Raw genomic sequence first — 26650 nt, 5'->3', positions numbered from 1 at the left:
AACACCTGGGAGTCATGGGCAACTGTTACAGCTGCTGCTGTAATATATCATCTGGTTGGATATTGGAAACACAATAGTAAACATTTTGATTCTTACCAAATTATGATGTATTCACGCCTGATCACTTCTCTCAAAAGAAAAGACAATGGAACTAGAGAACAATTAAAACAAAATAAAATAAAATAATCATAGGGAGCCAGGTGCATGAAGAGAGACTAGAGATTTCATCTTGATCTGGAGAGAAGAGGACTTGGACACAATATAATTGAGGTCTGTAAAATCATGAGATACATGATGAAAGTAGGAGTCTGGGGAAGGCAGTAGAGCACAGGAGCTAAGAGGTCTGGAGTTGGTATTCTAACGCTGCGCTTCCCAGGGGTGCAGCCTTGAGCTTGTCACTTACACTTCCCAGGGCTGTAGTTTGTTTCTCCCTTTGTAAAGTGGTATGGTTGTACCTCTACCTGTGTTCTAAGGATTCAGTTCCAGACTGTTTAAATCAATACATAGAGCTCTTGAAGCTTTAGATATATTTAAGGACCAATAAGGAAAATGATTCAGTAACTCAAGATTTATGTGTTGAACATATGTAAACAGATTTGAAAAAAATGTATAGCAATGTCCTGGCAGGGTAGCTCAGTTGGTTAGAACGTCATCTCGATATGCAATATTGCAGGTTCAATGACCAGTCAGGGCACATATAAAAAGCAACCAGTGAATGCATAAATAAGTGGAACAGCAAAATGATCTCTCTCTCTCTCTCTCTCTCTCTCTCTTTCTCTTTCCCTCCCTCCCCCTCCCACTCCAAAATCTAAATAGAGTAAAATCTAAAAATAAAAAAAATTATAGTCAAAGTTGTAAAACAAAATCTCGTTTGTTACTGAAGGCTAGTATGGTGCTTTAAGGGCATGATTTCTGAGTCATTTAGAATTTCAAAGTTCAGCATCCTCCCCCCCCCCCCCTTTTTTGTCTTAAAAAAACAACAACTCATGTAGTCTTTGTTGGAAAAAAACTAGCTGAATAAATCAGGGAGAGATCCATTGCCACAGTTCTTAAATATTAAAATGTCCGACTTTCAATAAATGGTCCTTCCAAAAAAATATATTTTTTGGATCATCTGTGTGGTTAAACCTGGTGTCCCTGTATTACTTTCATGTTCATTTCCATAGAATCTGTGGCTTTCTCACAAATCTATCCGCCCCCCATGCACAGTGCTGAACACACAGATGCTAAATAAGTGTTTACCAGTTGATATGACAGTTAAAATTTTATAAAAGAAGTCTTAAATGGCTTCTTAGCCTTTGTTTTATATTACCTGTGATGTTGTGCTAAGATGGAATAGATTGAGATACTTTACTAAGTCCATCCATTTTCAAGTTCCTAATTTTTATCATGTTCAGGGTATCATAGAAGGAAGGGGGCTTTTTTCATTTTTAATGTTAGATACAGCTTTTAAAAAATATTTTTAGTGATTTCAGAGAGGAAGGGAGAGGGAGAGAAAGATGGAACTATTGATGAGGGAGAATCATTGATCGACTGCCTCCTGCACGCCCCCTACTGGGGATCAAATCTGCAACCTGTGTATGTGTCCTTGGTCAGAATCGAACCTGGGACCCTTCAGTCCGCAGGCTGACACTCTTATCCACTGAGCCAAACCAGCTAGGGCAGAGGTACAGCTTTTTAAAAAAATATTAGAGATTTAGTCTCTCTTCATAGCAAATAAGATGCTTATCAGAGATACTAGAGGCCCGGTGCATGAAATTTGTGCACAGGGGGTGGGGGTGTCTCAGCCCAGCCTGCACCCTCTCCAATCCAGGACCCCTCGGGGGATGTCCGACTGCCAGGATTGGGCCTAAACTGGCAGTTGGACATCCCTCTCACAATCCTGGACCGCTGGCTCCTAATTGCTCACCTGCCTGCCTGCCTGGTTGACCCTAACTGCCCCCCCCACCCCCCACTGGCCTAATTGTCCCTCACTGGCTCTGCGTGCTGGCCTGATCACCCCTAACTGCCCCCCCTGCCGGCTAGGTCGCCCCTAATTGCCCCCTGTTGCCGGCCAGGTTTCCCCCAACTGCCCCCTCCCTGCCCGCCTGGTTGCTCCTAACTGCCCCCCCCTCCTGCTGGCCGGTCACCCCTTACTGCCCCCCCCTGCCTGCCTGGTCACCCCCAACTGCCCCCCTTGCCAGCCTGGTTGCCCCCAACTGCATCCCCCTCCCCCTGCTGGCTTGGTCGCCCCTAACTGCCCCCCCTGCTGGCCTGGTCACCCCCCCCCCCCCCCCCCACCAGCCTGGTTGCCCCACACAGCCTGCTGTTCAGTTGTTTGGTCTTCCCTCACCCCCCTGCTGGCCTGGTCATCCCACGCAGCCTGCTTGTTCAGTCATTTGGTCGTCCCTAACCAACCCCCCTGCCGGCCTGGTCGCACCTTGCAGCCTGCTTGTCCAGTAATTTTGTCGTCCCTCACTAACCCCCCTGCTGACCTGGTCATAGGCAGCCATCTTGTGACGGCATGAGGGTTAATTTGCATATCACCTCTTTATTATATAGGATTACATAGGATAGTGAAAATGGTAGGAAAGATACTCACAAGGCAGACACAGTAAGAAATCAACATTCAAATTTTACTGACTATAGTGTATATAGGATTTAGTATAAAGTGTATAGTGTATAGTATATAGTATAGGGTCTTATGTACCTTAATTTTATGTGTATGCAGTGTCACAGCTCTCATAATTTTGGCAGCTATTAGTATTATTTTGCTAAATGCTTTTCATTATTATCTGATCAGATCCTTATAGCCCCATGAAGCATAGTACAGTTATCTCCAATTTACATATGGGAAGTGAGGATGGGGGAGTGAAGGAGTGTGCTCGAGGTTGGACTGCTGCTTAGTGCAGAGTTGGAATCCTGATGTAGGTGGTTTAACCCCAGAACTCTTACCCACCCTGTTCTGCAGCCTCGAATAGAGCTCCTTACTCATCTTCTTATTGCAACATCTCGTGCATAATCCGCTTGGGATACTACTTAAATAATGTAATTATGTATTATTACACTTGCATCTTAAAGTTGATAAAGGGTAAATTTTAAATCCTATTTGGCAGTGAAGACATTGGACCAAAAGATGATCTTCCAGCTCTGTAATATTGGAAAGGGAAAATTGCCATTAATTAAAGCAGTTTCATTCTGGGTAATAGATGTGATCATTTTTGTTTAGAAATGTTGCCCTTTTCCTCCCTCCTCCCCCCTTTTTCAAATATTTAACTAGGTTGACCCTGTTATTTCTCGGATGTTTAGATAGGCAACACATTTCCTAAGGAGCAAGCTATAGGTGTTCATTTTAAAGCGTTCACTGAAATTAGGTGAAATGAGTTGTAACTCGCAGGCTAAATGTGGCATATTGAGATAGGTTTATATGGTTCCTGCAAAAACACACGCTTCTTTCAGAGTTGAGATAGAGTTGAAATAGACCTTGCAGACCAAAAATCTTTTAGTTGGAAGAAGGAAAGAAGTGCAATATTAAGCATTTATTGCATAATTGAAAGTTTGACTTGCTTTTAGTTTGTTTGTTTTTTCCTTGATATTGCCTGTTTAAAGCCTGGACCCATAAATAAAAGACAAATAAGTCTGGTGGAAATTGTGCTCTGATGACTCCCTGTCAGCAGTACCAGTACATCTTTTAGTCATGTGCTAGAGAAATATTTGTTAGGGTGCAACATTGCCACCTGTCCTACGTCTGATTTTTAGAATCTGCCATGCAGAGTCTTACCTGCCATGACTCCCACCACAATACCTGCCGTAGAGGAAATACGGAGCTTAAAGGGAACTGACACACTCTAAAAATAGTCTCCAACAAAATTGACAGATGATTTTTTCAAATTGCTTTAACATTCCATTTGTGAGACAGAATCATAAGTTGGTTTTAATAAATGGAACAGAAACAGGTGATTTGCAAGGGAAGTGATACTTTAAAAAAGAAGATTTTATAGAGGGACTAATAGAAAATTCATAACCTTTTATCCGGTGTTTGAGATGTTCTCAGACTTGCATGATGAATTAGAAATACATCATCAACTCTCATTTCCTGGATTTACTGTTTGGCTAGGAATATTCATACGCTTTTCAGCTCTTGTTATTGATCTTTTATTGTTGTTTGCCACTTCCACGAAGAGGTGGCTAGGAAGGTGTAAAATGAAGTTTTACTTAATTTCATCAGAACTTCAAAAAACTAAAACTTCCCAAAGAAGGAAAATAGAAGTATGGAATGGAATGAAATTTGAATAATACCTGTGGATCTTATGATTTTGTCTTGTCTTGTAATTTAAATTCAAACTGATTTGTTTGGGAACTTGATTACATAAGCTGTGTATGAATATAAATAATAGCAAATGTAATTTAAAATTAGATTTTAAAATTGAGCACTTAACATTTGTCAGGAACAATTGTGAGTGATTTGTAAATGTGAGGAAGAGGAACATCATCCTCTCAAAGATTTTTGAATAATGTATCTTGATATTTTTTCCTTGTTCTTTTTATGCTGGAAGAATCCATAGATTAAGGCAAGGATGAATGTCCTTAAAATTCTTTTTAACATGTGTGCAATGATGTATGCATCTCTTTAAAAAGGCCTATCTTGGAGACCCCTAGCCTCTTCTTTTTTGAAAATATAGTCTAGTTTGGGGTATATTTAGCTATCTATTTTTTATTATGGAAAAGTTCAAACGTATGCAGAAGCAAAAGTAGATGGGAAAGTGTAATGAATCCCCCCTGTGCTGAAAAGTAGATGGAAAAGTGTAATGAATCCCCTATGTGCTCATCAACCAGTTGGCATATGAATGAACAACTTCTGGCCAATCTTGTTTCATCAATATTCCCCTCCTCCCCCCCATTTTATTTTGAAATCATTCCCAGACATATTTAACTTCTGACTTTTCCACAGCAGTGTCCATTCTCCAGTTTAACCAAAACAACCAGTGTTTTTCTTTTCTCTTTGTTCAGAAAGTGAGTGTACTTCTGAACAAGGAAGATTAAAAACAAAAAAAAAAGTATTTTTTTTTAATGGATCAACCTGGCTTTTTTTGTTTTTTTCTGTGATATGGCGATAATAGAACTTGCTACCAGTAACACACTGTTTGTATGTCGTTTTGTTATGTAAATGCTAGTTTAAGGAATGAGAATGATTGGTACAATTTGAATTATACTTAAGGTCTTTTACTACTGTTTAAAATTGTATGGTGATTCCTTAAACATTTATGTTAAAGGAAAAAATGGAATGCTCTTTCATTTTATTAGTACGCAAATTGTGAACAATTTTTTCCTTATCGATACTTAAAAAAATAGTTCTCCCTCCTAGTCCTCCCTCCCCCCCCCCCCCCCCCCCCCCCCCGCTAAAGAAATTCTATTTAAAAAATGTTATTGATTTTAGAGAGAGAGGGGGGAAGGGACAGAGAGAGACAGACAGACAGACAGACATTGACTCGTTGCTCCACCCATCCTTGCACTCATTGGTTGATTCTTGCATGTGTCCTGACCGACCCCACCTTGGTGTAAGGGGACGATGCTCCAACCAACCAAGCTAACCGGCCAGGGCTAAAGAAATTATTTAATGCTCAAATTACTTGCCCAAACTTCATATTTTTAAAAAGAACTTTCCAGTTTTCAGAGGAAATAATTCAGCTTGCATACTTTAATATTTATATTTTAAACATTATAGGAAATTTCAGACATATATGTAAAAGAGGGAATCATGTTAGAAACTACCAAGTAAGTACAAAGGTTGCCCATCTTATTTCATCCATGCCTCAATCTGCTACTCTGACTCAGTCTGCATTATTTTGAAGAAAATTTGACATCATTTCATTCATAAATAATGACTTTAGTATGCTATTTGTGAAGATAAGATTTAAACTTGTGGAAGTTTTATAACCATACAGAACTCAGTATTTTGAAACTAGGATATAAGAGATGCCAACAGGCAATTCATAATTATTTGCCTGATACAAGGAGTAAGCTGTATGGTTTCGTTAAGGCTTATGAAGAGGTACAGGTGGATTGGTATTTCTGGTCTCTTTGGAGTTTGCGGTAAAGTCATGCATTATGGACCAGGTGAAATACATGGTTCACAAAGGGCTGAAGAGGGAAACCATTCAGCTGGTTCAGGATAGAGTGAGTAAACCAATGTGGTTAGAGAAGAGGTCTCTGGGTAAGAGGAGTGGAAAGTAGGGTTGAAAGGTTAGGAGAAGGCTAGATGGAAAAGGATCTCAAATGCAGGTATTTGGCTCCCTTTTGCTAATGAGTTGAAGTCCATTGTGGGCTTCATCTGATAGATCATAGTGGTGTTCTAGGAAGAGCAATATAGAGAATTTAGAATGCAACGAGACTTAGCAAATAGAAAATTAGCCTACCATGGTGATTTAGACCATGATAAATAATAATAAAACCCTAATATGCAAATCGACCAAACAGTGGAACAACTAGTGGAACAACTGGTGGAACAACCGGTCACTGTGACGCACACTGACCACCACGGGGCAGATGCTCAACGCAGGAACCCTGGTGCACCATAGCGGGAGTGCCGCTCGGCCAGAAGCCAGGCTCATGGCTGGTGAGCGCAGCATAGTGGCGGGAGCCTCTCCTGCCTCTGCTGCAGGCAGGCGGTAAGGAGCAAGGGGTCCCGGCTGCGAGAGGGTGCAGGCCGGGCTGAGGGACACAGCTTCCCCGACCCCACCCCTCCAGTGTACGAATTTTGTGCACCGGGCTTCTAGTGACAAATAACTTAGGCAGTGGCAGTAGAAAGGAAGGATGGATTCAAAGGTGATTATGGAGGAACTGTAGGTACTAACTGGTTAGAGATGAAAGATAATAAGTAAGGTAAGAGTAGATAAAAGCTACCAGGAACAAACTATAAAGGAGGGCTCAGGATGGTTCATTTTAGGCAAGGTCTACATTTAAAGGTTGAGGGAGTGGAGAGCTGACCTGTAGATTTTTCTGCATGTATGTCATGTAGTTTTAAAGCAGTGGTATTATTCTTTTAATTAATTGGTTTGCCATTTTCTGATTACATGTTTTTGTATCTGAAAAGGGTTCCTAGACCTAATTCTTATGTGCATGTGGCAGCTTCCCCACACCTACAAGCAAGTCTCAGACCCCAGCAGGGTGTTCAAGAATTCAACTCAATTCTGACACTGTGTACCTGGGGATAGATCCCGCAGGTTAGGGGCTCAGTCCCATCAAGATGCCTTCCACTTCAGATGCCAGGCACAAGCCCAGGTTGTTACCTGAACTTGTGACCATCTATATATAAATCAGAGGTTCTCCTCTATTAATTTGTTAGAACGGCTCACAGAACCGAGGCAAACCCATTCATTCACTAGATCACTGGTGTATTACAAAGGATATTAAAGGATGCAAGTCAGTAACTAGGTGAGAAGATACACAGGGGAGGTCCTGAAGGAAAGAGCTTCTGTCCTGGAGCTTGGGGCATGTGGAGGCTTTCTGATGCCCCAACGTGGAATTCTCCCAGAAAAGGCTGAGGAGCTAGATGTTTATGAAGGCTCATGACCCAGACATAACTAAGTCATTGGTCATTGGCAATTGATTCAACCTGCAGTCCCTCTCCTCTCCTCATGTCAAGAGGTGAGACTGAAAGTTCCTATTCTCTGACATGGTTGCTCCTGTTGGCAACCAGGCACCATCCTTGAAGGATCCAGAAGTCACCTCAACAAAACAAGAGACACCATTGTTGCTTTTATCACTTAGGAAATTCAAGGGACTTGGGAGCTGTGAGTCAGGGAAGGATGAAGACCACATTCATACGAAATAACCATTGTATTTCTTATAAATTGCAGTATCACAGTACCTAAGTCCAAAAAGATAACTTTAATTGCAGATGTTTACTCTTAGCTAAAATTTGATTTCTGGAGACAATAGTTATTTAATGTTAGAGAAATCTCTTTTTTTCAATACTTATTCTTGTAAGTAACAGGTAAGCTTTAACATTTAAGGAGGCAGAAAAAGATAGAAAGTTGATATTTCCTTATTCTTAAACTTTTCCAGTGCAGCTTTCAGCATTTTCAGTGTGGAGATTTCTATTCCCCACTAAGTGCTCCCTGATACTGTTGGAGAGCAGGGCACCTCTGAGCATGCTCTTTATCTTTAGTCTCACAGGTGACCACCTGCCATCCACAGTGCTACTTGCCCCTCATCGTCCATTCATCCTATTCCACTCATACTGTTGCCATCCCTCACAGCTCATCCCGTTATAAATCCCTTTGACGATATTTGTGTTTGCTCAGACCTCTGGTCTCCTCGTAATGGTTTGACTAAATATGATTATTCAGACCAAAGTAACATGCAGAAATGTGTTCTGTTCTACTCGAGGAGTGTTTTCAAAGTGCAGTTCCACATGCAAACAGCGGACCTTCATAAGGGGCAACTAGTATATCCTAGACCAGTGGTTCTCAACCTTCTGACCCTTTAAATACAGTTCCTCATGTTGTGACCCAACCATAAAATTATTTTCGTTGCTATTTCATAACTGTAATGTTGCTACTGTTATGAATTCGTAATGTAAATATCTGATATGCAGGATGATCTTAGGCGACCCCTGTGAAAGGGTGGTTCGACGCCCAAAGGGGTTGCGACCCACAGGTTGAGAACCACTGTCCTAGACTTTCACAGCATGTTAGAGTTGTCTAGCCCAGATAACTAAAGATAATTATGATTACAGGTGAATTTATAGGGTGACATAATGTGAATACCATTAAAGTGAGGTGACCATTATTTAAGTATTACTGGTATCTCAATTAGCGTGTTTTTTTTTTAAATTTAAAAGCCATAAGTCAAATAAAAAAAATTTTGTCTTTTACTCTATATTTAGAAACCTCTAAGATAGAGTTTGGTTTAAACAGTTTAGTCAAAATGAAAGCAAGCAAAGACCGTTCAAGTGATGAAATGTTCTTATATGAACTGGAAAAATACAACTCATTGATTTTCACTAGATTATTTTCTTCAGGGTACTTAGTGGGTAGAAGTTAAAGGTGAGATCACAAGTTGGTTCAGGATTGGCATATCTATGGGGTAGTTGGTAGGGAATGTTCTTTGTGGTCGAAAGTGAAAATATTAGTATTTCATTACTGGGATTAGAAGTAGTCACTCTGGACAGAGAAAACTGAAAATGACTAATATCGTTCACTAGTCTACTAGAGCTTAAAAAAAAAAGTAATTTCCCTAAGTTACACTTTGATGCTCTTAGGTGCATTAAGTCCTGGTGTGCTTGAGACTGGGACCCACAGCAGCCATCTTAGAGTGCAGGCACGTGATAACTTCGTCACTCTGGGTGCTACCAGACCTTAAATGACGTATCATTTTTTTGTGTTCATCTAGCATTTACTTTCTCAGCCACATCCAGGGTCATGTTGCTACTGTGCAGATGGTCTATATGTGATGGGCAGAATTTCTGCATAACTATTCTCTTGGGGCCTTGTCTTTTCCATGATTGGCTTCATCTTCTGCAGTAGAAGGTTCCTGGTCTTAAAATCCACTGGGACAGCCAAGCTAACTTAAAGCGCCAAGCACAAGTGATAGCAGTTATGGAGAAGCAAATGCCTGTGCCATGATTCTGAAGGCAGTAGTGTGCATGACAGTACCTGTAGCTATTCAATATGGATGCTTCATAGACGTCCATCTTTATGACAGGGGGTAGGGACTTGGGATGGATCAGATCTGACTGAATACTAGTTGATATTTCTACTTTCTTTTGATATGCTAATAGTTAAAACTTGATTTCCACCATTTTCCTTCCTTACTCATTTAGTTTATCTGTAGAGTATGTCAGTCCTTTCTTACAATGCATACTTCTGTTTGATTTTTAAAATCACTAAACATAGGAACTATTTGAAGCCATACTAAATTGCTCACCTAGATCATAGACTGTGCCATCACTTTTCATGAATATAGCCTCTTAACTGAGGTTTTCTTTTTTTTTTAATGCCATTCATCAGTCATAGATTTATTGTCGCTTGCCAGCAGCTAGCAGGGGTGGAGGATACACAGCCATGCCTTCCTGCAGGGAGAGGTGCCACTGGCCCCCAGCAGCATTTACACGCGTTTCACACAGGGCAGGTCCTCATCTCCTTGGCAGGCAGCTGCACGTCAGCCTCAGCTGTGCCCCTCTCCACCTTTGCACAGGGTCCTTGCACCCTTCTAGCACTCTGCCGGGGCAGCAGGGGCAGCAGCTTTTCTTGCAGGTGGTGCATTTGCATCGCTCGCACTTGCAGGAGCCAGAGCAGGTGCTGGAACCACCAGTAGGACAGGGGCTGGGCTTAGGGTCCATGTCCAGCAGAGATGCTCCTGGAGAGGGTGAATTGGCTTCTCCCAGCAACTGGATGCTTAATGGTGTCCTTAAGTATTTAGATTTCCTTACTTTGGGAGAGAAGTATCTAAAACTGGGAGATCTCTGATGAGTTTTGTTCTGTAGAGGAATGTTATAGTGAGGCTCTCGTATGTAGATACTACTACATAGCAGGTAACTGGCATTTCACCTGTTACATAAGGAACTACTTATTGCAGGAACTACTAATTTGTGAAATTAAGTCAATTGCTTCTTTAAGAAATGACATTCTAGTTATCTCTAAGCCATATCCTAAGAATAACAGTGCTTATTTTTTTTTTTTGGTAGAAGTTGTTACCTTAACATTTTCATCATTTGAAACATTAGTCTGTGAAAAGAAAATACACTCTGGAACTCAGCTTTTTATTGCATTTCCTAGAGGCCCAGAGCACGAAAATTTGTGTGGGGGGTGGGGGGCAGGGGGTCCCTAGCCCAGCCTGCCCCCTCTCCCAGTCCAGGATCCTTTAGGGGATGTCCTACTGACAGCTTAGGCCCATTCCCCTTGGGGAGTGGGCCTAAGCTGCAGTCTGGCCTCCCTCTGCGGAAGGTGACGGGGCCGATCAGGGGAAGGGCCATCATGTCATTGTGGAAAAAGAATGTTGATCTGATCTTCCGTTGTCTTGAAGTTGGTGGCAGCAGAATACCAGAGTTTGTGACAAAGAGGGGTGTGTTGGATGCTGCCACTGCTGGCCCTCGCAGCTGCCACGGCTTTGTCCAGGAAGTCTTTGGTCTATCTTGTCTAATTAGCATATTACTCTTTTATTAGTATAGATGAGACCTTATTAGAGAGATATCTGATTGAAAATTTTCATTTTATTTTTTTGGAGAGTTTTTTTTTTTTTTTGCTTCTGAGGTATGCTAAATAATTTGTCAAAATCTTTTTATTTTAAAATATATTTTATTGATTTTTTACAGAGAGGAAGGGAGAGGGATAGAGAGTTAGAAACATCGATGAGAGAGAAACATTGATCAGCTGCCTCCTGCATGCCCCCCACTGGAGGTGTGCCCGCAACCAAAGTACATGCCCTTGACCGGAATCGAACCTGGGACCCTTGAGTCCGCAGGCTGACACCATATCCACTGAGCCAAACTGGTTAGGGCCAAAATCTTTTAAAAAATATTTTTATTGACTTTAGAGAGGAAGGGAGAGGGATAGAGAGATAGAAACATCAGTGATGAAAGAGAATCATTGGTGGGCTGCCTCCTCCATGCCCCCTTCTGGAGATTGAGCCCACAACCTGGGTACGTGCCCTGACTGGGAATCATACTGTGACTCTTGACTCATAGATTGATGCTCAACTACTGAGTCACACCAGCCAGACTGCCAAAATCTTTTTTACCAGTAATTGGTATATCTAATTTTAAGGACTATATGGCTATTTTAACTTAATTAAAATTAATTGTAGTTACATATGTGACATAATAGCAGAGAAGTCTTTACCAACTTTTCAAATTAATTTGGGTCTTTAGGTAATATTTCATTTCTTATGTGGAATAGATTAATCATGAAAATGTTTTCCAGTTTAATTTTTTAAATTCCATGCAATATAACTTTTAAATAAGCATAGAATTGGCCATTTCAGTGTGTCTGCAAATGAAAACCATATTTTTCTACTGTTTAACTGATACAAGTTTTTTGCTTTCAGGAAATTACTTTGTTTTGTGCAAGTCTATATAAATTGTGTTTGAGGGTTTTAAAAGGTGGCATTGTAATTTCTGGTCGTTTTGTTATAAAGAAGTATGATGGCAAGGATAGCAGAATTATTTCTAATTAGGATTGGAGAATCACAAACAGCATTATAAAGGAGGTGACATAGTAGTTGGGCTTGGAGGATTTAATAGTTTTATGACAGGCATTGCTTATGCTCATCCTTTCACCTGGAAAGACATGCATATTTTCGTGACTTTGAGTTTGGAATTCAGGGTACCCAGGGCTGGTGGGAAAAGGGTCTAGGAAAAAAAAACCATCCTAAACAGATTGAAGGGTTTTGATGTGTTATTAAGGAGGTGAAGCTGTATTGTCAGCATTGAGGAGTCTGAACATTTAGAGCTTGGCACTGGATATGTGGCTGAGGGATGGGGCATTGTGATTACCTTCTCGCTTGAGGATTAGGTGCTAGGTGGGCAGTGATGCCGCACCCCAGGGCAGTACGAGAAGATGAGGGTGGAAGTTTGTGGTGGGCAGAGATGATTCAAGTTTTGGACAACATTGAGGGTTACAGACTATTTTATTTTATGGTACTGAGCATATTTTGAAATCTGGGTTAGAATGGGAGTTGAGGCTTGCTGATACATAATCTTAACGTCCTTTCTTCTGCTGTTATTGTTGTCTGCTTTGTTCTATTCTGTTACTTCTGGGTGTTATTTTCATCTGTAGGCAGAATTCTATACTTTGAATTGTGTTTCAGGAATGCTTACGTCATGTGATTGTGGAAAAAGAATGTTGATCTGATCTTCCGTTGTCTTGAAGTTGGTGGCGGCAGAATACCAGAGTTTGTGACAAAGAGGGGTGTGTTGGTTTGGATTTGACCCAGAGAGAAGTTTTGCTGTTCCAGGGGAATATTTTATTGCTTAGTTTTCCAGCCTTTTCTCTTTTGACTTCCTGTTGAATTATTTTTCTTCTATAGTAGACAGTTGGTACAAGGTTAAGTTCTAAATATAACATGTTGTCTTTGGTGAGAGGTATTCTAGAATTCTCACAATTCCCTTCTGGTTATTTGTCCCACTGATTTTAATAGTTTATTCTAACACATTTGGGCAGAAGATTTAGATAAGACTTTGGGGCAATGCCACACAGAGAAAACATTTTTTAGAACATATCAGTTTAGCTTTCTCTGTAATTCTAGCACTTTTGTGATTTTCCAGCTTTGACAATATTTTGTTGTTGTTAATCCTCTCCCGGGGATGTTTTTTCCATTGGTTTTTAGAGAGAGTGGAAGGGAGGGGGAGAAACAGAGAGCCCTTCTTTACAGCAGGGCTTTGGCTAACAAAACTAATGTCAGCATTGTATAAACACATTGGCAGATGTTTTCCTTTCAGTAGTTACTTTAGGGAGCATTAAATATTGTCAGAATTAATATTTTTCCCCCCTATTGTAAATGAGTTCAAATTGGTAGCCCAAAGATATATGGATTCTAAGTTGTGTGTGTGTGTGTGTGTGTGTGTGTGTGTGTATGTGTCTTTGTTGTTTTTTTTGTTAATTCTTGCCCTAGGATATTTTCCATTGATTTTTAGGGAGAGGGAAGAGAGAGGGGAAGACAGAGAGAAACATCGATGTGAGAGAAACACATTGATTGGTTGCCTCCTGCACAAACTCCAACCAGGGCCCAGGCTGGAATGGAACCCAGGACCTTTTGGTCCACAGGCCGACACTCTATCCACTGAGCCAAACCGGCTACGGCTGTGTATGTGTGTTTTTAACAAGGTGTTGATTTCAGAAGAGTTTGTTCTGAAGTTCTTTCTGATTACTGCTGACATTGTGTCTGTAGTATTTATAAAAAAGTAGCATTTCAAAAATCAGTTTGGAAAACAGTTTGTGAGATTGAAGACAGTTGCAGGGTGCACGTTGTGCTGTGCAAGCGATTGTGTTGGGATTCTGTCAGTGGTTGCTAAGTGAGTGACCATTGGGGTGACCTGTAGTATCACCTGCTACTACAGGTGGTGGACCTAGAGAAGTGTTACATTAGATGGCACATGATCTCTTTTTATGGTGAAGTTACTGAGTTCCTCTAACACCTTCACATTTAACATGTTCAATTGTGATGTAACAGTTGGGACCAGGAAGGACAGTATGAAAAAAGTTTTATGTAGAGTGTAGGGTAAATGTTGCTCCATTTTGTACAATTAACATTATCTTTCTTCTAGTCCGAGTGGTAAGAAGTTCAGAAGCAAACCTCAGTTGGCAAGGTACCTGGGAAATACTGTTGACCTCAGCAGTTTTGACTTCAGAACTGGAAAGATGATGCCTAGTAAATTACAGAAGAACAAACAGAGACTGCGGAATGATCCTCTCAATCAGAATAAGGTTGGTTAACTTACTTATGACATCTGTATTCTATTTCAAGAGCTCTCTAAACAACTTTAAAATATAACACTGAGATTTTAATTGTATGTCCAGTTTTTTGTTTTTTCTCCTCCTGCTAAGCATTTTGACTTATAAATCTGATTAATTTCCTGGTAGTGCAGTCCTTCCAGAGGAGGAGCCTATGTAAATGGTACACAGTTGAAAACACATTTCAGTATCTCTCTAGGCCAGCATACATCACACTTTTCGCACCTTGGGACTATTTACAAAATATTTCTTTGTCGATGTTAATTGTCCACCCCCCTCCCCCTTAAAATAGTTCCTGTTGCCAAAAAGAGGAAGCATTTTATTTTATTTATTTATTTTTTTAAAATATATTTTATTGATTTTTTACAGAGAGGAAGGGAGAGAGATAGAGAGTTAGAAACATCGATGAGAGAGAAACATCGATCAGCTGCCTCCAGCACATCTCCCACTGGAGATGTGCCCGCAACCCAGCTCCATGCCCTTGACCGGAATCAAACCTGGGACCCTTCAGTCCGCAGGCCGACGCTCTATCCACTGAGCCAAACTGGTTTCGGCAAGAGGAAGCATTTTAAAGTGGCATGTATTCTTACCATATAGTTTATAGTTACCTATTCATTTTCAGGATTATGGTTTGAGAAAGGGGAGTTTTTATTTTGACTTGTTGATCATCCTAATACAGTGATTAGAGATTTTCCCAATAGCTCTTATTTTTAATGAACGGTTTAGTTGATGGTTTGTAGTATAGGAATTTAAACAAGTAGCATTTGAATTATAATGCTAATTTAGTTGTATTAATGCACCCAGTATCTTTACAGAAGCACCTTTAACCCCACCCCTCCCAAGGGCAACTAATCTTATAACCATTTTTTCTCAAAATTTCTTCCTGCAAATTCCATAGATATGTGTGTATGTGTGTTGCTACCACCATTGTCTCACACGGACTGAAAATGGCGAAGGGAAAGGAAGGGATAGCCCTGCATGCACTTGGGAGCCCCGAGTGGTGTGGTCCAGGGCAAGGGCTTTGGATCCAGGCCCGTGGATTGATGCCCTGGCTCTGCCACTTACGAGCTCACACAGACCCGGGCAACTTCCTTACCCTGTGAGGGCCTCAGCTTTCTCAGTCAGGTAGTAGAGTCCTTCCCTTAGTGAGCATTGTGAGGGGTGAAGAGGAATTTATATGAAAACATCTCCCCAAGTACTTGACCCATGTTAGTTCCTTCCCTGCCCCCAGTGCACCTTCCCAAGCACTAAGCCACCTCAGTGAGCAGTGCTGCCTGGTCGCCAGTGCAGGAAACTTTCTGCCCAAGCTGTTTTCCTCCTCTTCTTTCACTTTTCCGAAAAGGTATGGGGTCTCTGTTTCATATCTCTTTATTCAGAAATCAGCTTCCTAGTTTGTTTACAATAGTTTAATTCCAAAAGCTGTTACGGAGGTTAGACTGCAGTGTTTCCTCATTTGTAGCCTTGGTTACCTTGCACAGGTTCCCATGGGACATTGGCAGGTACCTTGTTTAGAGAGGCAGGGTGGGAGGGGGGCTGAAATGGTGTGACTTTGGTTTGATAGTTAAGAAGGTGTTAAGATACGAGAGAGTGATAGGAGTAGAGGGAGCTCATGTTAGTAAAAGTTGGGACCTTGAGTAGTGTATAGGCAAAGCTGTGTGAGTTCAGCTTAAAGAAACCTTTATTCTAGGTTTATTTTGCCTCTTAAATATACTAAAACAGCCTTCTAAAAACTCTAACCACAGTGCTGGTATCTATTGAAGGGGCTCAAATATTTATGGAATGAGTGGACCGCTTTCAAACTACCTTGTTACCAGAATCATGGTTAAGCTACCCTAAGTGTAATGTGAAGATAAACTTCCTGAAGGTTATGATTCACTAAAAACCAAAACCTAATTCGTCTCTTTAGTTTGTGTGCTCCTTTGCGCTCTAGCCGTGCGGACTGCTCCTCCTGCACCGTGGCGTGTGCTTTCAAGATTCTGCTTGCTCATGTGCTGTGTCCTCTGCTTGGAATGCGCCCCCCTCCCCCTCTACCTGGCAAGCTCCTCCTCCTCCTCATCCTCATCGTGGCCCAGCTCCATTGTCTCGCCTCTGTGAAGCCTGCCCTGCGCTCTCCAAGCAGAACAGCCCCTTCATTGTGCTTCCCTGGTGCTTTGCTGTTGTGTTTGTGGTTGTTTGTCCGTGTCAGTACACTGTGAGCTCCATGAGGGCAGGGACCATGTCTTCTTTTTGTTGATTCTGTATGTGTTGTCCAAAACCTAGCACACGGTAGGTACTTAATACATGTTTGCTTCATGTTTATTTGATTAAATATCTACCTCATTCCATAAGTTCATAGTGGTCATAAATGTTTATTGAATAAATTAATGTACTGTACATTTTTTTTGGAAATGCCTTTCATTGTCATTGGTTTCTGAAGATATTCTATTAGTTTAAGGGAGAAAGACTAGAAAAGATTTAGAAACCATCAACAGCAAGTTGATATTTGAAGTCTTGAGCGGCTTTCTCAGAGCAACGCTCTGCAAAAGTAGTTTTTGTGCTGATGGGAATGTTGTACCCACCTGCCACATGTGGCTATTGAATGTTTGAAATGTGGCTAGTGTGACTGACTAACTGGACTTTTGGTTTTATGTAATTAATTAAAGTTTAAATAGCCACATATCCCTAGTGGCTACCATATTGGACAGCACAGTTCTCAATCCTCAATAGATACATAAGAAAAACAGAAACTTTGCTTTGAAAGCTACGTGTCATTTTGGCATTTATGCAAGCTTTCGTTTTTCAAAGAGGAGATGTTTCAAGGTTTCAGAGATAGTCTCAACATTTTAAGAAGTTTGTTCCTTAAAAAGATGGTCTGTTTCTTTAAAAATTTAATTGGAGAACACTAGGATTAGATAAAGAAGAGTATAGTGATTCTTAGTGTAAAATGTGTTTAAGAAGCTTGGTTTTGTTGCTATAAATTCCTTTTATTTTAATGTTTCAGGTGTGTAAACAGTAAACTCGATTCCATGTGTTTCTGGCTCTTAAGAACATCAAAATGTTTATCAATTAAAGCTACAAACTAATAAAATTCAAACTCCCTAACAATATAACATAAGATGTATTTTACAAATTTCTTACAATATTTATATGGCATGGAACAAGTTATTTTTTTACCTGGGCTTGTCAGTTCTAATACCTTGGAAAGACTCAGTTCTTTCACTACATTTCTCTATTCACAGCAATTTGATACATTTTGAAATAAAGAGCATCATCTTCTCTTGAATGGAATTCATTGTATAAGTCTGTCATTCATTTCTCAAACTATCCCCGCCTCATCCTTTTATATAGTAGCTTTATTTAAAGACAGGCTGAGGTGTATGGTAATATGCAGTTGTGATTATAATTCACACAGCTTTGCATTCTGTATTGCTGTGTCCTAGGTAGTCAACCAAAAGATCTAGCAGGTGCCTGTTTTGATTATCTTCAACAAAATACTAAAAATAAATTCTTGTAGAGAGTTAATATCATGGGGACAGCATCTGTAGTTTGAGAAACAAGTGAGCTGCTGCGATGGTGGGCATCCGGTTGGGTATTGGATTCTATAGAATAGGTGCAATATGGAGAACGGGTTAGGAAAAGGGGAAACTGAAGTAGAGAAAGCAGTTTGGGCTGATGTAGTCTAGGAAAGAGATGTCTTGAATGAATGCTATAGCGGGAGGCATGGAAAGGTGTGAGACTCGAGAATTAGCACATGTAAGTACCGGGTGAGTGGAGGAAGAAGGACTTGATGCCTGCTACAATTCTGGCTGGAGACATTCGGGGCAGTGGAGAAAAAGCTGCTTGCTTAGAATTTATGTCCAATGTGACTATAAATGATAAACCTACCCTGTTAATTGTTGTCTTCCTTCTACCCCTAGAATGTAAGTTCTGAGGCGGGGATTTTGATGTTTGTTAACCATTTGTACGCCATAAGTGTCTGTAGACACAAGCGGCGGACCTTTTTAAATTCAATTCAAAATACCGTGACAGTTAACTGATTAATGACTGTATACCCTGCATGCAGTGAGTGCCTGACAGATAGTAGGCGCTCAGTATTTGTTCAGTGACTGACTGAATGAAAGCTGCCTTAGCAGCAGCAGCATTATACTACATGTGTTACCTCATTTGATCTTTATGAGAATCTGACAGATAGTTGTTGTTAATCCTCATTTACAGATGAGGAAAGTGACCTTAGGAGAATAGTCTGTTTCTCAGATTGTGGCATGAATATCTCTTGAGGGCATGTAGTATATGCAGAGCCAGAGAATTAAAATGCTACTTGGATGTATAAGTTTCATTAGAACATTTTGGGTAGGTAGAGCAACATTTTTTTTTTTTTTTTTTTTTTTTTTTTTTTTTTTTCTCTTTGCTCTGGCCCAGAGCCGCCTTTCTGCCTTTGTTCAGGCATGGAGCCACCTTTCTGTCTTCCCACACTGCCCAAAGGCCCGGAGTGGCTGGGGTGCCCCGCCCCGCCCCGCTCCCGGCTGCTCGGTGCCTGCGTATGCAAAATAACCCGCCATATTTGTTGGATTAATTTGCATACTCACTCCTGATTGGCCAGTGGGCATCGTGAAGGTATGGTCAATTTGCATCTTTCTCTTTTATTAGTGTAGATGAGTTGTCTGACAGCTTGAGAGGCAGAGAAGAATAGTGCAGTGTCATGGTCCTTTTTTTAGCTTTTCTCTTGCACATCCTTACATAAATTATCCATGAATAAATTATCACTTAAACAATTTAAATAAAATGAACTTACATTTTTTTCATTATTTGTGCTTTCTTATTGGGCAAGCAGACAATTTCAGCATACTTTTTGTCACTGGCTTATTATTTTTTTAATTTTTTAAAATATATTTTTATCGATTTCAGAGTGGAAGGGAGAGATAGAAACATCAATGATGAGAGAGAATCGTTGGTCAGCTGCCTCTTGCATGCCCCCTACTGGGGATGAGCCTGCAACTTGACTGGAATCGAACCAGGACCCTTCAATCTGCAGGCCGATACTCTGTCCACTGAGGCTAGGGTGGTTTGTTAGTTTTTTTTTTTTTTTTTTTTTTTTTTTATTATTCGCTTAAAGTATTACAAAGGGTATTACATAAGTATCCTTTTCACCCCCCCGCCCTTGACAAACCCCTACCCTCCCTTACCCCCCAGTGTCTTATGTCCATTAGTTATGCTTATATGCATGCATACAAGTCCTTCGGTTGATCTCTTACTCCCCTCCCTCCTGCCCCCCAACTCTCTCTGGCCTTCCCACTGCAGTTTGACAATCAGTTTGAGGCAGCTCTGCCTCTGTATCTATTATTGTTCAAAAGTTTGTAATGGTCTTTATTATCCATGAATGAGTGAGATCATGTGGTATTTTTCCTTCATTGACTGGCTTGTTTCACTTGGTAGAGCAACATTTTTACATTAAAACAATCATGGCTAATTTTTTAAAAAGTACAAAATTTGCATGAATCTTAAAGATAACATATGTAGATAGAATATACACAATTTGGAACTTTTATATAGTAGCTTTATTTAAAGACAGGCTGAGAAATGTGGTATTTAGAATATACAGTGTAAGCCCCTGCTGTTCCAGCTATGCTGTGTGAAGGCTTTCCCTGGTATCACCACATGGCTGCGTTTCTAGTTGTTTCTGTGTCCTGAACTTTCACATATGTATGCTCCAATTGATCTGAGCATGAACCCGAGAGAGGTACAGGGTCCTTTTTGCCCAGTTCCCCTTTCATAGTCAACCTTCAGTTTTACTGAAGGGCACATGTACACTTCTCACTTATTCGCAACACTACCAAGGTACCAAATTGTCTCCAATAAGGGGACAATTTGAAATATTGGTGTTGGTATGGAAAAACGAATCACTTGACAACAGTGAAGTCTTTTTGCTCGCACAATTCTTTGCAACAACATTTACAGAGGACTTAGTGTAGAGGTCGATTATTACAATTTTTGATGGTGCACATTTTGTCCTATAACTCAAAAGAAGTTCAAAAGAATTGAGTGACAGAAGAAAAGTCATTCTATTTACTCATTTATGTGAACAAGGATTCTTGGTGGTACATTAAAAAAAGAATATAAATAGAATTGACACTAACTCTTTATTTTATTTATTTATTATTATTTTTAAATATATTTTTTATTGATTTTTACAGAGAGGAAGGGAGAGGGATAGAGAGTTAGAAATATAGATGAGAGAGAAACATCAATCAGCTGCCTCCTGCACATCCCCTACTGGGGATGTGCCCGCAAGCAAGGTACATGCCCTTGGTTGGAATCGAACCTGGGACCCTTGAGTCTGCAGGGCGACGCTCTATCCACTGAGCTAAACCGGTTAGGGCTTGACAATAACTCTTGACCCATTTTAGCAATTAATAATATTCAAGGCCATGAAGTTATTTTTAAATAACTTCTTAATATATTTATTTGATTTTTCATCTCTTATGTTTAATAATTATTTGTTAAAATGTAATTTATCATTTTTGGCCAGTAATATACAAATAATTGTAATAAACAAGAATAGATTTAGTTATTTTTATCATTAAGAACTCTATGGTCACAGAAAGTTAAAGAAAATGATTTCATGAGATAAATGATCAATTAAAGGGTTTCTAATTTAAAATAGGAAATAACACTGGGAATGGAATTACTCAAAAAGAAAAAGGAGGGAGATAAAATATATAACTTCAGCTAGTTCATGTATAAATGGTTGATGGTGGAAATATTTAGATAGTGCTGGATATATTTTAAAGTGATGTAGCAGTTTATTAAAGTGTCAGTGTTTAAATACTCTAGTAAGTGGATCCTTTGAAACTATTTCCATTAAAATATGACATATTCTTGATGTCAACTTTAAAATGTAGGTGGCGTATATATATTTTCAAAACAGTTTTAGGGGTTAGGAATGCAAATAAAATGTTTGAAAACCACTGGTTTATGACATGCACTCTTCACCCATCTCTGGTTATCCTGTTTTCTAGCCTTAATCTAGGGAACTGAAAGACTGCACACCGGTGTGGTCCCTTTCAGAATCACCTTTACTGTGTTGTCCTTTAAGTATTCTTTTCTTGTTTTTTTTATGGAAGGTCATTGAGAAAAGAAAAAGCATTTGAAATCTGCTTAATATTTGTTGTGATGTCAAGTGCCTGTAATTTTTTTCTAGATTTAATATCAGGACAGCTTTTGTTTTCTTCATTAATTGGTATACTTCCTCCTTCCTAACCATGATATCTATATAATTTAATCTTTTTTCACCCAGGCCCCAGAAAACACACATCCCTATTTGATGCTCAGCTCTAGTGTCAATTACTATTAACCTTTTCAAAAGGAAATTTTACTCCTTGTCCTTGATTTTCTATTTTTAAAAATTAATGTTTACATATTTGTTCTTTCTGAGTGTAAAAGAGCCATCTCAAGATATTTCTTGGAAAGAGATGAAGTAAAAGATTGAAAAAAATTATATTCTTGGCACCTAGGGCAATAGAATAGATCCTCAAAATTATTTGAGTTATTTGAATACTTCCAGCCTAGTATGCACATTATTGTAAAATACATTAAACTTTGATTTGAGGGCTAGTCAGTATACTGAGAAAGTTTTTTATAGGTTAGAAACTTTTAGTTGTAACATTAAAGTGTGTTTTTGCCAGTTTAATTTTATAATTTAAGGAACTTTTTTTTCTTATATTGAAAGGGAAGATTTCAAATATATGTATGAATAGTTTTAATCTTTGTCCTATCAAAAAGAGTGTTGCCCTGGACATGTTTCTCAGTGGTTAGAGTGCACCCCACTCCCCATCCCCAGGGTCAAGGGCACGTACTTGGATTGCAAGTTTGATCTGTGGCCTGACTGGTGCCAAGGGGGGGAGGCAACCAATTGATGTGTTTCTCTCACATCAGTCTCCCTCTCTCCCTTTCCCCTCTCCCTCCCTTCCAGTCTCTCTAAAAATCAATGAAAAAAATATCCTCAGATGAGAATTAACAAAAAAGAGCGTGTGTGCGCGCGCACGCACACGCGCACGCACACACACACACACACACAACCACCCACAAAAAAAGTGTTTGCTTTATAGCTCCTGAGTTTATAGCAGATTGGTAGTTCTCAAAATTCAGACACACAACTGGGCATGAATTAAAAGTGACTGGCAGTTCTGAGGGGAGAGTGGTAATAAAATGTACTGTTTTTGTGACAGTTTCTGGGAAAACCAGTTAGTCCAGCTTTTCAGATTACATGGTACTGTTTTGGAATACAAAATTAATTAGTAAAAAATTCTTTCTTCAGAGCTTTGGAGGCCAATTAAAAGGAGAAAAACTAATAAAAAACAAAAGATCAAGAGGAACGTAACAGCACACTCTTGAGTAATCTCTTATACCCCTGGGAGTGAATTGTCTGTCTCAATGTTAGACAATAGAAGTCAATTGTATATTTTGAATATTTTTAGCCAGCTTTTCTAATTTTTATAGAATCAAAAACATAAGTTAACAAAAAAATAAAAAAAGATCAGTCTTACTATTGTAGCATCAATAGTTTTACGTTGCATGCTTCCTTCCAGTCTGTGGATTCAGAATTCGTAGTTTGGGGTAGTCTTTGCTGCCTCCAGTCATCCTTTGTAACAATGAGAATCCTACTGGCTTGACCTTGTTTGCTCATACAAACAATTGAGGTATACTTTTGTGTCTCCTGATGCCATCTTTGTTCTAATATGAGCAGAATATATTTTTTTATTAAAGAACAATTACAAAACCAAAGGTATTGTTTAGTGATATATACTAATTATAATTAATTAGTGACAGGAAAAGTTCTCCATTAGCATGTATGTGTGGAGCTTCTTTAGGATTGAATATTGATTGTTTTATAGATGGGGTGGCTTCACTAAGGGCCTCAGGATGCTGTCATGAATCAGAGGTGTCACAGAATTAATACTAGGAGAGCTTTTAAAAATACACATTCCTGGGTCTCACACTTTTAAAAATGACATAATAAGTGGTTATTTTGCAGCCTATTGGCTAGGTTTGTACAGTTCTAAATAAAAGGTTTTTTTTTAATTCATAAAGATAAGAAAGCTAAATACCTGAGAAATAATATTGTTAGAGTTATTTAAGATGAATATAGCTCATAAAGGTAAGCACATGCAGTGAGAAAAAAATGAGTGAGATAAAGGAATAATGAGCATGCCCAGTGCATACAGAGGAGTGTGTGTTTGAGGGTTGGGGTGGGGGAGGGAAGTGGAGACTCGTGTAAATAGTGGGTCCAAATAATACTGTAATAATTGTCAGATTAATTTATTGTGATGCTTATTTTTCTAGACATCATTTAAGCAGAGGTCACAAACTCCATCCCCACAGGGCTCAGACAGGTAACACAAAGGGAGTTGTGAGTAATTCTGCAAGGACCCTTGACACCTCAAGTGGGCAGACATCGCTAGTTAATCATGGCCTATTGTGGCTAAATCAAGTCCAGTATTTCTAGATCTCTGAGTTTTTAAGAGAAGCTTGAATTCTGGATTTCATGTGGTCTCCAGATTTGTAGCTCTCAGCTTAATTTATCAAAGACCCCAAAGTGGAGCAGAACACGACTATGGGTTAAACTCGGTTTGTCTGCTACCAATTTGCAGTCTTTTAGTAGAAATGCAGTTCCCAGGCCCACCTCAGACCTACTGAGTCGAATCTCTGGGATTGAGTCCCAGTGGTCTGTGTTTCAATAAACCCCCTGGGTGGTTCTGACGGAAGCTCAAGTTTAAGAAGCACTATTTTGGAGTTTGAAAGTTGAGATTCTAATTTTTACATGGATCACTAGTGTAAAGATAAAAGTTCACTGACTATTCTATCATTTATCAAGTATATTACTATATTAAAAAATAGCAGATGTGTGTTGTTTTTAGATATATATGACCTTTTATGTTTTTTGCCATTATCACATTTTGTTCTTTTTCTTTCTCACCTCCCCTGGCCACCCCACCACCCCTTAAAGTATTGCAAATGAACTTAATGGCGATTCTGTGCTTCATTTTGACTTCAATAGAACGCATTTTTCCAAATTGAGTTCTGTTTGCTGGAATTAGAACTTCCATTTCTAATTACCTTTCTGTAAAAGGGGAAGGTTAATTTATGTGGTTTTATGAGAGCCTGGCCTCTTAAAAGCTGACCAGGTTGTTTGTATTTTAATAGCCAAGTACTAGTATGCCATCATTTTCTTCCATTCTCAGAACATAGAAATGACCACTGTCCTGGTTATTGTTCTGAAAGCTCACCTTCCTTTTGTATAATCCAACTTTAAACATAATCAAATTAATCCATTCTCAGAACATAGAAATGACCACTGTCCTGGTTATTGTTCTGAAAGCTCATCTTCCTTTTGTATAATCCAACTTTAAACATAATCAAATTAATTATGAATTTTATAGAGAGACGTTTTTTACATTTAAAAGTATAAAGTTTTTATTATGAAAAAAATACAGGGTGGAGCAAAAGTAGGTTTATAGTTGTAAGTACAGGAAACATGAAGTTTATTCTTGTATTTATTGCATTATTTTCCATATGAACAACGGTAAAGCTAATTTTTCCCCACCCTGTAAGTCTTACATAATAAAGTACTAAAAATGTACTTTAGAGTATTTAAAATACTGATTTTGAGAAGTTTGGAATAACTGGATTTAAAGTAGTGGATATTGGATTAATAAGAATTCATCTACGTAATTATATTTATGTATAACATTTTTTAATGAAAACATGCTTATATCCACAGGGTAAACCAGACTTAAATACAACATTGCCAATTAGACAAACAGCATCAATTTTCAAACAACCAGTAACCAAAGTCACCAATCATCCTAATAATAAAGTGAAATCAGACCCACAACGAATGAATGAACAGCCACGTCAGGTAAGGATCTAATTAGTTCTCCAATTTCAGTTTTCAGAAAATTCTGGTATTTTTAGCAGATAGAGTTTAAGTAAATTCTGGTTAAAATGGAATATATTTGGAAAGAAAATTGTTTTATGTCCTAGGCAATTACATGAATGCTGGAGAAGAGTGAATAATTCAATATTTAGGTACAATGTTCTAAGAAAAAAATTAAGTTAATGCCAAATGAATCTAATATTATAGACTACATTTTAATGCTTTGTGTGGTAATGTACATCAGACTTGATTCTGCTCATCTTAGTTTTTTAAAGATTATCTTTCTAGGGATAGTATTTCCTAAGGGGATGAAGGATGCAGTTTGTGTTTATTCTAAAAATCTTTTATTTGGAAACTACTTTTTGTTCTGATTTCTTACTACGTGAAAGCTATCCCTCCCCTTTTGAAAAACAAACTTTGTAAATATGGTGAATTGTCCTGTGACTTCCACTTTTGTATAAATTGGATGTATTAGTCTCTTTCTTTATTGCCTCAAGCTGTATTCCACCAGAATCTTTTCTTAGGAAAAAGTGTTATCTGAAAGGCCTCCCTGCTGCTTATAATGCACATAGCCAGGGGAGGGAGTCTTCACTAAATGCTTAAGCTTTCCAAGTAATCTTGCTTATTATTCATTCCCTAATGATGGTTAAAAAAAAAAGTTGAGGTACTTTGTGAATTTTTAGTAGCAATTAGGGTGAGGAAATGGAGGGAGAAACTTCTGTGCATTTTTTTTCTCTCCTTTCTCTGCCTCCTCGCACTTATGATGAGAAACACTGATTGACCTACACCATTATCTTGTGCTTTCATATTCCCCTTTTAGATGTCTCGCTCCACTTTTTCGTTTGAATTTTGTTTTTCGCTAGTCCCTCAAGTGTCTCATCTCCAGGCTTGATAAAGGATTGGGCCAAAACTTTCAGACAGTTGCTCTAGGAGAAACTACATAAAGAAATTCAGTTCCCACATCCTCTGTAGTGTTTTTTCCTCTTCAGGTGAGCCAGGAAAACAGAAGATATTTGGAGCCACATTGGATCAGCATCTTGCTATAGATGTCTCAAGATTTGAAGTTCTAAACTTGCTTTACTGTTGGTCCCCAAGAGATTCAACAGGGGCCATGTAAGTGTATCACATCCAATATAAAAGATGCGTACCTGCATGTGCCTGTAGGCTCTTGTCACCACTTAGGTTTTCTCTGAGCCGTTCAGCTTTTTGTACCAGGCTTTTCCCTTCTGTTTTACTACTGTGCCCGGAGGTAGTTACCAGACTGGTAGGGTTAGTGTTTTCATTACAACAGGCAAGGACTCTGCCA

The 26650-nt window shown here is 39.2% G+C and overlaps 1 protein-coding gene across 2 annotated transcripts in view; it reads left to right on the top strand.

The window, feature by feature from the left end:
* MBD2 (methyl-CpG binding domain protein 2) overlaps nucleotides 1-26650 on the top strand; it is a 54013-nt gene that overhangs the window by 3697 nt on the left and 23666 nt on the right. For both annotated transcript variants that reach the window (XM_070421177.1, XM_070421178.1), the window contains exons 2-3: nucleotides 14246-14405; nucleotides 25189-25326. In XM_070421177.1, the coding sequence (XP_070277278.1) occupies nucleotides 14246-14405; nucleotides 25189-25326 (298 nt within the window). The remainder of the gene's footprint in view (nucleotides 1-14245; nucleotides 14406-25188; nucleotides 25327-26650) is intronic.

This window comes from Myotis yumanensis, unplaced genomic scaffold, assembly GCF_028538775.1.
Source record: "Myotis yumanensis isolate MYYU_CA2020_CCGP unplaced genomic scaffold, mMyoYum1.0.hap1 SCAF_7, whole genome shotgun sequence".
Classification (NCBI taxonomy): domain Eukaryota; kingdom Metazoa; phylum Chordata; class Mammalia; order Chiroptera; family Vespertilionidae; genus Myotis; species Myotis yumanensis.
The sequence above is the reverse complement of the archived record's forward strand: the minus strand, read 5'-3'. Positions and strand labels throughout refer to the sequence as shown.